We start from the raw sequence: 13,324 nt of genomic DNA, 5'->3' as shown, positions 1-13,324 counted from the left end.
TCCGGATACTAACAGACAGTAGTCCCAAAAGCGTAATGATTTTTTGGAAAGACTATGCCTTTCTAAAAGATATAGTTTATCTCAATGGGAATTTATTAGCTTGATGGAGGAAACACTTGATTAAATTTTACAGCCTGCAGTGTACAAGAGCCAAGATTAGATTATCATAATTGGCCCATCTGATCTTAAAATCCATGAAATGCTGGAAACTGCATATCCTAGTTAGAGTACAGTATCTGGAAAGCACCCCTGTGCACTCAGGCCCTGGGCTGGTTCCATGCCCAATAGGAGTTACAATGCAGAAAAACAGCATAAGCAAACAAACAAATGCTCTGTATCTCTGACAGTGCACAGCTTCACATAAAATAATAGAAGACCATCATCTAGCTTCCTTGCTTATGTAACTGATCATCTAAAAATACAGAACTGAAAATGATAGGGAAAAATACTGAGGGAAGTGCCCAAAATACTCAGTCAGATTCTTTTTATTTTGAGCATTCATTTCCTAAACTCAAATAGGATCATACCAAGACAGTCACCACTTTGAGCGTCAGTCCTTGTAAGTCATTGCCCAGACGTCGTTCTTGCAGACTACCATTCAGTCCTTTCTCAGAGTCCCACGTTGCCAACTAGAACAGAAAGTACAGTGAGTCTGAAGGACTGTTAGGAAGAAATCTTTCAGCATTTACATAAACATTTAACAGTAGCTTGACCGAATCCAGAACTGATATAGAGAGGATAAGAGAAGTGTGTGGTTTTTGACACAGAATCAGAATTAGTGAGATTCGGAGGACAGACATAAACAAGTACCTTGCCTGAATGCATTTTTATCAATGCCTGTAACATAACTGCTCCATTATCTCTAGGATTTGTCATATTATTTCACTTAGATCACTGATATGACGTTTCTCTCCAATAAGTCCAGCAGTCTTCAGGATTATCTGTGGTCTCACTATCCCACATTTCCCTTTCTGCACAGATCCCCTCCTACTTTTCAAATCATTCCCTACTGCTTATCAAAGACTGACCTTTTTTCCTGCTGCATAACATTCTTGTTCACTGATGGTCATAAATTCTTGACACAGATTCTATAGTGTCAAACTGTCTTCCCTTCTCTCGGGCTTTCTTCAGATCCTATCTTAAGTCCTACTTTCTTTCTTCATGCCCTACTTCTACCTCATCAGTAAAACAATGACAGCCTCTCAAGTTCCCAGGCTCCTGGTGATCAAATATCTCATACCTACCAGTACTTCATGCATTTGCTAGATGTACCTGGATGCATGTTTTCATGATATTTCCGTGGAACATTACATCTAAATATTTTATTTTTCAATTAAATGTATCACTTAAAAAATCAATTTTACTGCATTTTCTGAAGAGAAATGCAGTAAAATTCAATAGAATAAGTCCAACAGAAAAGTCAGTCTTAAGTGACCTTTGGATTATTCAAACTAAATATGCTTTTCAGCAGCAGCAGCAGTCAGACACTCCTTTTGTCTTCAAACAGAATCCATGGTGTCATTTTGTTCAGAAGAGTCATAAATAGTATCAAGTAGGAACTGTTTCCTCCTTTTTTTCTCATCTCTACTCTTAAACACCAATACTATGCTCACATATGTGGAAGCAGTGTTGTTAGCTGAAGGCATGCCCTGTAGAAATTAAACATAGTCCAAGATCTGTGAAATGTGGCTTCTTCCTGCCAGAAGCTAATTTTCATGTAACAAGTCAAAACCTTGGAAAGAACTTATTTCACTGAAAATGCCTATGGCTAGATGTCCTACATGATTTATTTCTATGACTTCAGTTTTATCCTAAAGCCTCAAAAATCAAACCAACAAATAAAATGTCATGGGAGAGATCTGTATAGTTTTATTTTTGTTTTGTTGCACTAAACTAATAAATAGGGAACTAGAAAAGAACAGGATATCCAGTGAATATTCAAGCCATCATAACTATCACAGCTGATGAAAATTATTCTATAGTCACTAAATCTTCAAAGGTGACACAGGAGAGGAAAGAATTAAGCTACACCTCCTTTTATCCAGCTGACCTGGAGGATGGAGGAGGAGAATGGCTGAATAATATTCAGCTTTCTAATGACACTCCTGAAAGCTAAATATCTCAGATTGAGAACTCTCCCTCTGTGATGCCAGTTTGGAGTGACAGATGAGCTTCTGTACATAAAAGTGTCTGCAGCAATACAGGTAGATAACTATAGCTATGGTATCTTTTAAATTCAAATGTAGATGCTTGCTCTGAAATATGTCCAGATGTTTCTTAGCTTTTGCTATTGCCAAACAAAATCGACCAATTTGTCAGCTGTCATAAATCAATATGGTTCAACAGACTTCAAAGACCAGTATAGGTGCATATGGTATATATTGCATCTCAAACCTGTAAAGAAAGTTTACTGTCTAAGCCTTCTTTGGCTGTCCTATGCAGTAAGTATATGATAAAGACAAATGGAAGGTTTTGGCCGAAATGGCTTGTACAATCTGCAGACGATGATTAAATATTTATTAAAAAATGGGAAACGTAACACATTCATTTATTACTTCACCACTGGTGGACTGACATTTAAATTCCTTCTCCCATTCCTTTTCTTTTCAAAAACTCTTATCTGATTTCATATCAAGGCCTTAGCCTTTTTGAATACTGTACATTTTGCATTCTGTGTTAACACTAAGAAATCATAAAAGGAGCTGGAAACATGCCAGTGCAAAAACATAAATTTATTCCTTTTATTCAAAAGGAGAGAGACAAAGAGTCCTCTTTTACGCAGCAGGGGTAGGTGCAAGCAGGAGGAGCATATTCCACTTCAGCACAGAACTCCATAGTGTTCTCTATGGAGACACAAGCTATGCAGATAAAGTTGATAAATGGAACATGAGGAAAGCCTTTTCCAGACAGTTTTTTTTTCCTGTGCATCCTTGTGCTTCAGAACATTTCATTTGTTCAGAAGTGTGCCAATTTTAAGTTCCACTTCTTGCAGACAGAATTTTAGTTTTAGGACCGATGTATTTACAGATACGTCTACCAATTTGTGACAGCTGACCTGTCGAGATCAGTGCCCGAGAAACTAATTTCCAGCACTGTTAAACACAATGAGTACTGCTGTTATTTGATAAGGCAGTTAGAATTTCATTCTTTGTAGAAATATGTACCATGTTCCTACCAGAAGTCTGAAGCCAAAGGTTATAGCACAGCCATCAGTTGGTAGGAGATAAAGGGCTTTTAGATCTGATTATAACAAACAACTGCTTGCAGAATCAGCACTTGCAGGATGTCTTTCAAAAATCAATGGTCTCTGAAACATATATTTAATGGCAGTCTGGGTGGGTTTTTTTTTTTGATTCTCAACTTATTGGGTCATGGGAATTCAAGTTTTGAAAACAGCTACTTTATTCAAGGTTTTCAACTTAAACTTTCCTAGCTTCTCTTTCTGAAATAGCCATATTGCTGGGAATCCTGTAGTTCTAGCCATACATCAGAAGCTCAATCATTCAGTAAAGACAAAACAGAGAAAACAACTGTGAAATTCAGACAAAAATGTAATTTGTTGGAAAATTCTGACTCAAGACATGCTTCTGACCTTTATCAGTATTTACTGCATTTTCAACCAGGACTGCAAGGAAAGGCTTGGAGAGAGAAAGTCACAATTTTAACATTGTTTTCAACCTCCACAAGCAATGTATAGCTCCAAACACACATAGTCAACACACAAATGAAACAATTACATGGCCAGACAACCTCGGAATGTCAAATGATAAAGGATGTCATCAAAAGCATGCTTCGTGAACCTGCTGTTCAGGATTTTATCCTGAAAGGTACTGATATCTGTCAGGACCTCCAAAGAAAACTTGATGTCAGTGTAACTTTGGCATTCCTGAGTTCCCATCAATAAATTAGTAACCAAATTCTACAAAGGAGTTTCATGACTTTGTTAATGATGCAGCTGCTGGCTGCCCAACACTTACTTGAGCGATTAGTTCCCCAGGGGAAATCATATTGAGATGTCATGGTAAACTCACACCAGAGAATATCAGAAACAGCTCCACAGAATTGTGAAGACCCTCATCAGCACAATGAGGCAGACAATCCTTCTGCTCAAATAAATGAAGGCTGCCTGCATTAAGCACTGATTTGCAAGATTTACTGCCTCCTGTGAACTTGATCAATTAGATTGAGAGCCTGCATGCCACTTCCTTTAGGAGATGAAACTGGTGATAAACTCAGTTATTTGTTACACATCTGTTTGTCAGCAAGGTCTGCATGTTCATGCTGCTCTACTGCACAATAATTACTTATTCCTTGAATCAGGAACTTGTATTTAGTTTTCCTAACTCTGCTGTGAACACTCACACCACTGGACTATGGCAAATGTCTGTCTCAGGCCCAAACGAATGGAGATGAAAATAATCCCAAACTAGTAGTAGATACAGTTGAAAACTGACATTAGCATAAAAAGTAAATATTTAATGTTTATATCACAACAGTGAATAAGATCATCTACATTATTATAGTTCATGATGTGGTAGTTCCTATCCAAATAATGCATGTCACTGCTGTCTAACACCATTTGAAGTATGATGCCATCCTAAACATGATCTACTTTTCACAGAAAATGGGATTCCCATAAGAAATAAAGCAATAAATGTATAGTAATGTTTGAAAGGGCTATAATCAATCCAGAGCATGCATCTTCTATCTTACTAAAACCTGAAAACTTTTGTCTGGTAACTCCTTTGGAGCTAAGGTTACACTATCCAAACAAATTAAACAGACAAGAAATGGAAGAGAGTGAGGCAGGCAGTTCTCATGCCGTGAGACAGGGACACCTGTATCAACCCAGAGCACGTTTTCTCTGAATATGAAAGCTGTTCTGTGCATGGAGTTAAATAAATTAATCTATGCCACTCACAATCTGATAATGCTTTTATATTAAAGTGAATTGAAATGGATTTCACTTTGATGACAACTTGTTTCTTAAACTTGAAGTCAACGTATTATATGTCAAATATGATGTCCTTGTACCATGTATGTATATTTTGATGTTGGGGCCTCTGACTCCCTTTGCCAGTCCTGCAATATGGCTAATCACTTACTGAAACGTTTAACATTACAAAAGCAGATTTTAAGCAAACCTGATAATCAAAAAAACCTCAAACAAACAATATGTAAACAAGAAAATGAATGTTTACAGGAGACAAATATGAAATAAGGCAGTGGCCCATTAAATAAATGGACCAAACTGGACACTCCTATCTTGCAGTTCTAAGGAATAAAAGGAACTCCATTTAAATAGTAAGTAAAGCAAATATCTACATTTATGCCAGGGTTCTTTTTTAAATGCAGTATATCAGTAATCTAGGGAATTTGCTGTCATTCAGTATCATTCACAGCAAGGTATTAGTAGGATTCACACATTGGATTATGCGTCATTCTTAAGGATCTGACAGGATTCCCTGAAATATCATTTCCCTTTTTATAACTGGAGGTGCCTTGAAGGTACCAAAATCTTTTCATTTGAAAAATGGGATCATAATTAAGAAAAATTTAAAAACCATTTTGGAATTTGTATTTGTATAATCCATAGTTACATAAAACAGGATTAGGAAAATATAAAAGTATCAATTCTCATACTTGCAAGCAAATCCAAACACTGATACAATTTATTTCTGTAACAGCTACATAATTATTAGGAATATTCTAAAATTTCTACTCTGAAGCATAAGCTTTTAATCATTATTAGGGATAAGATACTGGACAAGATCAGCAGCTGAACTGATTTAAACTATATTTTGTGGTCCAGCATAACTTTACCTTGTTTGCACCGAAATACCTGCAAGTCATCTATGTCCATATGCTTATTCTATGCTGATATTCTGCATTTGTTTGTGTTAAATATGTAGCTTGCTTCCAAACATCCACACTGGGTTTGGAATACCTATGCACCCATAGCCACAGAGCCACTGAGAACTCCAAAACCTGTTAAAACTATGAAGCAGAGGGTTGCAAACTAAGTCTTAAGTGGTAGAGAAACTCTCAGTCTCTTGGGTCAAAATTTTATCACATCCTGTTCAACACTCAAAAAGCTCAGTTTTCCATTACAGGGCCACACAAGGATTGCATCTGCATGGTAAAAGTTCAAAGAAGGGCAGGGAGATCATGGAAAGCTGCTCTCTCCCATTCCCAATACTTCAGCAAACAGCATCATCCATCTCCTGAGACATAAAGCCCTTTAAAGGCAATGACTAGCCAATATAATGTAAGAAAGAATGGAGAAGTAGCGAAGGGCTCTGTGGCTACCATGCCACTGTTGTTTGTCCAACAGGACTCTGGTTTTCTGTGCAGGTCAGTGAAGCACATTTATGTGGCTGTTGCTGCTTTAATGGGCCTTTAAGAACATGAGATCTTCAGGGAGAAGAATGCAGCTTATTCTAATTTTAGTGTTTTGCAAATTTATGGTGCTATATAAATGATAATAAAACCTCTAGAAAATCACAGGAAGATGAGCATTAGGCATCAAGACCTTATGATGAACAAGCCATTCTGGACAAACTTGACTGCTTTTTCAATAGTACTGCAGAATTAATAGGTAACTGAAACAAAGATGACAATATACTTGTATCTGAATTTTACTTTTGTTTCATACAGGGTCTTGTGAAACCTCACCTGGGACAATTTGAATTAATTTCCTCAATAAAGACAATATCACATGATTTATAGACTAGCTTCTAAGCAACAACAAAGAATGATGTATTAAGATGAGGAGAGACCTTTTGAGGTGGCTTAGAGTAAGTCAATATTAAGATCTTATTTACTTAATCACTTTTTTAATGATTTGGAACAGGAAATAGAAAATTACTAAAATTAAAATGTCTAAGATGCAAAGATATCTCAAAACTGGGAAGTGCTGCAAATATGTCAGACTAGAACAGTGAGAAAAATAAATGGGAGTGGTAAGAACCCAGACATGAAATAATAATATGCATCTTGCATAACTAGAAGCAAACACTTATGAAAAGGAAAAATGAGAAAAAGAGATACTTCAGTTGAAGAAACAAACACAGAAATGAATGTTAATAAATTGTGCGGGGTGAAAGTGAGCTGCAAATGGGTGATGAGCTTGTAATACAGTACGGCTGCAAGAGTACCAGTGTGATTTTGGACTCCACAGGTCTCATGGTGTAGACTTCACAGAGAGCAGTCACAACACAGCTGAGAAGAATATACAGTCTTAATACTGTGTTTAGCATCTGTCTGAACATGCTTCAGGCATGCTGGAAGAAAATCAAGGGAGAACAGGACAACTGCTACTGGGGTGGAGGAGTCAGTTTGTACAAAAAGAGTAAAAGATGCAACTGTGAATATCTAAGATAATGATGACTAAGAAACAGGAAAATTAGAAACAAAACTAGATATAAGACAACAGAACTACTGCTGCTGACTTCTAATAATCTACAGAGACCCTTTCACATGAAATACAAACAATTTCCTAGAAGCATTTATTCATTCTCAATGAAGACTGTGAAATGAGAAATAGAGAAAAGCGCAGAGCTTGTGTGGATATTTCTAAACAAAAAAAAATTTCACATGAAAGGTTTGGCACATCCAGGATATGAGTAAGTGCATATATGACGGAAATCAAAGAACAGCCTAACAGTCTGGTGGTTCCTGAATTCACCAGAGATACCAGAACTGAATTGGTGTTTCACGTAATGCTGGCTTCCAGCCAAAGGTGATTACGATACTTTTCTCAAATGTGGAACAACTTGATTCAAGTCCCAGAGTGCAAGGTTTAGCCTGAGATCTAGTTTGCCACACCACAGCTGAGTGGATTAGTCACCATTTTTAAGGCTAGTAGGGGGCCATCATTCACAAAGGTCAAAGGAATTGGTTTAGTCTTTATGATGAATGACATAATTCCTTAATACTTGAAAACCTCAAATATTTTAATCTCCAATAGAAAAATCCATTCCCCGCTGCTGAAATGAAGCCATTCCTAGAACTCAGCCAGGGAGAAACTATGTAGAAAGTGCACAGGAGCAATTTAAGGTCCCAGCCTACAATCACTTAAAATTGTGCTTTAGCTTAGCAAACATACATAATATCATTGAATTCTGAGAGTTACACTTATATAAAGTTAATTGAGCATAGACGTAGAATAGAAAATAAAGAAAGTTCAAGAACACTGAAGGAGGGATTTGAGTAGGAAAGAGCAATTGACCTGAACTGACATATCTAAGGAAACAGATATACACCACTGCTCTTCTGAAAAGCACAGCGAGATAAATGGCAAATGTCTAGGATTAAGATGCCACATGAAGACTGCCCTTGAAGTAGCATAATGCCCTTCAAACCGTGTAAGAGAACTGGCTCACAATTAAGACAGAAGAGTAGCATTAACTGAGTCACTATCACATGGATAGTCCTGTGAAATTCTTATTTAAGAAAACACAAAACTCCAGTTGTGCAAACAAAATGTACTTCAGCAAGAAGTTGCATAATAACAAGCAGAAAATTTTCAAGAAGAAAAATTTCAAAATAATTCAAAGGGCTCAAACCCAATGAAAAGGGATAAAAATTACATCATAATAAAATACAAATTAGTATCAGAAACATGTTTTTGCCATGTAAAATCAATTACAGTATTAAACCACTATCATCCAGAGAGTAATTAAAGTCTAGGATATAGAGTCTCTCTCTCCATGTCATTTACAATAATTTCTACATAATAGATATGGAAAACCTAGAGGGGAAAAACTGCAACACCTAACCCAGATCTATGGGGATGGTTTAGGGGTACAGAGGACTGCTAACAGAGGCTTTGGTAGAGGTATTTCAGCATTAATTTTCTTCATTCTCTAGAAGCCTGTATAAAAGTATTTATTCAGCTCTTGCCCTACAAATTCTGTTCACTGCAATCAACAGTTTTGACCTTACCTAGCATAACTCAGCAGTATCTTGCTCCACTATTTTTATGGTTCTTCATTGCAGAGAATATAAAATATTTTGATGTGAGAGGAAGTGGTTTCCTTTATGTTTTTCATTAGCCAAAGCTCAGTTCAATTAAGTGTAATGGCCATATTATTAAAACCCAACTATTTTACATATAGTAGAGCTCTATGACATAAATGAAGATTAGACACAGTATGCCTTATGCCTCTAATATTAAAGGAAGCTAAGATATTCTTGTATATGCATTTGTGTATACAGTAGCTTTCTGCAGTACTGGGACTGAGGAGTTTCACGCAGAATTGAAATAGCAGTTTTCTGCAACCCTACAGCTTTTATTGACACAGTGTAAGATTTCTCGTACTCCTTGGGTATGGATCAGCACCATATACTTTATATTGTATATTGCATATACATCACATTTAATATTATGTTGAAGGACATATATTATGAATATTACCATTTTGCTGAAATAAGGTATTGCTCCATTAATTGGCAGAATGAGACAATATTTTGCCAGCAAGTCAATGAAGGAGCAATGATACCAATTCAGGATTGCTTCTCTTTCCATGTTGTAATAGCTGGTGAGCATCTCTAATCTCTTAGGTAACACAAAGTAACACCTATATTCTACTGTGCTGAGCCTGAGCAAAGCGTGTACAGGGTAAGAAATCCACATGAAGCAGAAAAAGGAGCTGACAGGACATGACAGGATAAATGTAACCTGTTAATATTCATTATATAAAAGTGTAAATAGGCCATCTTCAGCTGTGATTGAATAAATTGCTTCAATTAATACTAGTCTTTGAAGGAGCAGTGACTGCAACATGCTGATGTTATTAGTGGGGGACAGTGCAGCAACACAGGCACTGGGAAAGATGTAGTATTAAATGAAGCAATCATAAGAGGGATGAAAACAATATGAAAAATAATATTATCCTCTGATGGCTTCTCTATAAAGCGCAGGAAAGTATTAGTCTGTCCCCAAATTTTTGCATTTCATTTCCCTAACACAAAATCAAAATGCGGTGAAAACAGTGTTGAAAATAAATTGGAGATATTTTCTTCTAGGATCTCGCAGGCTTTACTCTTGTAAAGCAGGCAGGTAACCTCCACCCCTATCCATCTGCAGTTTTGCCACTTTTCAAGGCTTTAAGATATGAACAACATGCTATAAAGTAGCACTGCTGTTGTTGAATCAGATGGCAGTGTTGCTGTAGCAAAAGATGTACGTGCAGCATCACAATTCTTCTGAGGGCTGAATAAACTAGTTGTGAGTACTTAGGATACTGCTGAATTGGGCACTTCCCAGGGATGTTGTAAATTACCAGTTGATATGAACAAGCAGGCCTCTGAGCATGAAATTAAAACTGATAAGTAATCATAAAAGTTAGACCAATTGAAATATAAAGTCCACAAGAGATGCCACAAGTGACTGGCATGAGTTCCTTGCTGCTGGGTTACCTATTTGGAAGACAAACAAGCCCCTCATCTTTTTTCTGTGGTTTTAAAAACAAACAAAATTGCTGCCCAGTCAGAGATGGCGGTTGCTGTACTTCAAGGATACTCTGAATGCTGCTGTTAAATACTGAGTCAGGTAGTTCAAGAGTAGACGCTTGTGGTCAAAACTGAACCAATTCCCCCTGCCATTACTCATTACATGTGGGTAAATTGGAAACGAATCCATTTCACAGAGAGAACAGATTCTTTTCAAAGCTTCCAAATGCTTTTTGGTGGGAAATTACTAGCTTTTGAGATCAGAACTACCCTTGTTATCTATGCAATAGTGAACTCAGCAGACTGTTTCGTAAACAACAAAATTATTGAAAAGTTGGATCTAACAACAAATACAAATTCATGTTGATTTTATATAGCTTCTTGTCCTGCTCTTTGCAGTGTAATAACCAAATACCTCCCTGCAATAATGTTCTGAGAATTTTACTGGGGAGGGAGAGCAAGAGAGGGTTGTGCAGCTGGAAAACTACATCTTTTCCAGTCATTCTACATGAAACCTCCGCACTTACGCAATTAACTGGTACACTACAATTAGCTGGCTATACCAAAATATCTGCTCTTTTTTGCAATTGATTACTGGATTCCTTGGATATTATCTGAGCTGAATGCTTTTGACTTCTCACTACTTATTCAAGAAACTCACATGTATCTGCAGTTCTAGCAACCGAACTTTTCATAGCCTGGCCCATTCTGTGGTCATATGAGAAAGGGACCATGGTGTGATTTCACCAGCTGCAGACCTTCTGAAGCTTAGCCATCATGAATTCACTTTCTGATTCTGGTTGATGGCTCTGAGTCATCTCAGAAAGAAAGCAAAGTTCAGCCCACTCTTTGGTATCACCTTTGAGCTAGCTCTCAATCCTCTATTGAAAAAATGCTCTTCTCTCAAACTCCAGATACTTTTGAAAAGCTCCACGTCTTTTTTTTTTTTGTAGAAAATTATTTAAGAAATAAAATTTTTACTAAAATTTTCAATTGCAAAGCTTTGAGATTCAGTGTCTTCTTACATTTTCCATTAAATTTGTATACATTTGTTATTTTATTTCATTCTCCTACCATTACTGTTATCTAATTACCTCATGATATTTTGGTGCAACCTTGGTATAGAAATAAGGACAGTATTCTAGAGGAAAAAAATATCCTATTCACATTTTAATTCAAAAGGTGTGGATTTGTAAATGTAACTTATAAAATAAATTTAAAACTTTAACACAAAGAGGTCAAAGTCTTAGATGAAATGCTGGTACTTTAAATTAATATTTTATCAGAACTGCTGTCAAGAGAAGCTAATGTTCTCTGGTGACATAGATAACAACCATAAATGCCAAAGTTTCCCTGCCGAAGAATTTAAGTGAATTTTGACCAGCTCTGATTATTGGCACTGGAATCTAGACCCATATCTACGCAACACTGAAAATTCCTCTAATAAATTTAAAAGTTCAGTTTCTACTGAACTTACATTTACTGAACTTTCCCTTATTTTGATCTTTACAACATGACTTCATCTTTTTCCTTTCTCCTCATAGAACGTGACACAGAATGGTTTCATAATTTGTAGACATTTTTCTCCTCAACAACAAAGAAAACAACTGAGTAAAAAAAACATAACTTGGTGTTTGGTAATGGATAATTACCTCTCCAAGAAACAGAAGAACTGTAGATAGTATTAAGGAAAATATGAATTTTCTTCTGTGTAATGATATACATTCAATGGTTTTAATTAACAAAAAGCTATATTGAGACAGCTTTCAAAAATATATTTATCCCTTTGGCTTTGTTACGTACATAAAGCAGGTTTTGTAAGGCAAATAAAATCAGCTTGCTCACAAAGCCAATTAGCAGAGAGTATGCAAACATTATATCCATAGATATTATCATTTATATAAACTATATACCAGTTGCTAAGTATTCTCAAGGAATATAACAATACACTTAGCTAATCTTTGATTATTCTTCACAAAGAAACTGTGGTAAGCACGGAAAATACTTTTCCATGTTACTGTTTACAAACCTTTTGCTTACAAAGTTTTTGCCCTCCTTTGTTTTTCCCTCCTTTGAATCAACATTGGGAGACGACTTAACTTTAAAAAAAAAATACTGGAAGTCCAGAATTTCTGAGCAATTTTATGCAGTGACAGATAGTGCACATAGGGTATATAAGAAAAATTACAGTAATAAATACTTTTCCCCAGCTTCGCAAACTAATATGTACCAGCAAAACTCCAACACCAGAAAGGATGTGGTAATTTCAGCAAAGTAGTCAAAGGTAAGAAGTGAAAGCAGGTAAGCTTGTACTATCTGTAATGTTTAAAGACTCACTTTTCAGATTCCTTACTATAGCTTTAAAAGTAAACACTGATCTCCAAGAAGCTTTATAAGAGAGCCCTACATCATGTTTGGAAGCATTCAATAATTTAGTAAGTTTATGTAATTACTCTAAAGCTCATTTAATAATGCACCTGATGCTTTGATTTATGATGTTCCCAAAGTGTTGAGAAAAGCTTTTTGACAGGTCAAACTTGATCAAATTAGAAAACAAGACATGATTTATGTGTGGTCCAAGCTTCTCAGTGGGAGGAGACAAAGTCACAGATGCATAGTGACAGCCCCAGCTTCAACTGCCCATCTGAACTCTGCCCTGTCCTGCCACCAAGCCCTGACCTTGCAGGAAGAGCCTACACTGGGGGAAAGGCAGCAGCTCTCTGGGAATGGCCCACTGTCAGATCACATTTGCAGACCACCTTAGCTTAAAACATTACAAGATTTATTCCTACGGTGTAAATGGCTCTTGGTCGCTGCAGGACAAGTAGTCTTTCATTTGTACGCAGCATTAAGGCTAAAACGGGCAATG

The 13,324-nt window shown here is 36.5% G+C and overlaps 1 protein-coding gene across 1 annotated transcript in view; it reads right to left on the bottom strand.

Annotated features, from left to right (window-relative positions):
• Window positions 1–13,324, bottom strand: part of GRID1 (glutamate ionotropic receptor delta type subunit 1) — a gene marked incomplete at both ends in the record, with an annotated part of 541,866 nt that overhangs the window by 55,107 nt on the left and 473,435 nt on the right. Inside the window, one exon of the mRNA XM_082309213.1 lies at window positions 528–629. Within this exon, the coding sequence (XP_082165339.1) occupies window positions 528–629 (102 nt within the window). The remainder of the gene's footprint in view (window positions 1–527; window positions 630–13,324) is intronic.

This window comes from Platalea leucorodia, assembly GCF_965183815.1.
Source record: "Platalea leucorodia genome assembly, chromosome: 4".
Classification (NCBI taxonomy): domain Eukaryota; kingdom Metazoa; phylum Chordata; class Aves; order Pelecaniformes; family Threskiornithidae; genus Platalea; species Platalea leucorodia.
This window is presented reverse-complemented; position numbering and strand designations above follow the sequence as displayed.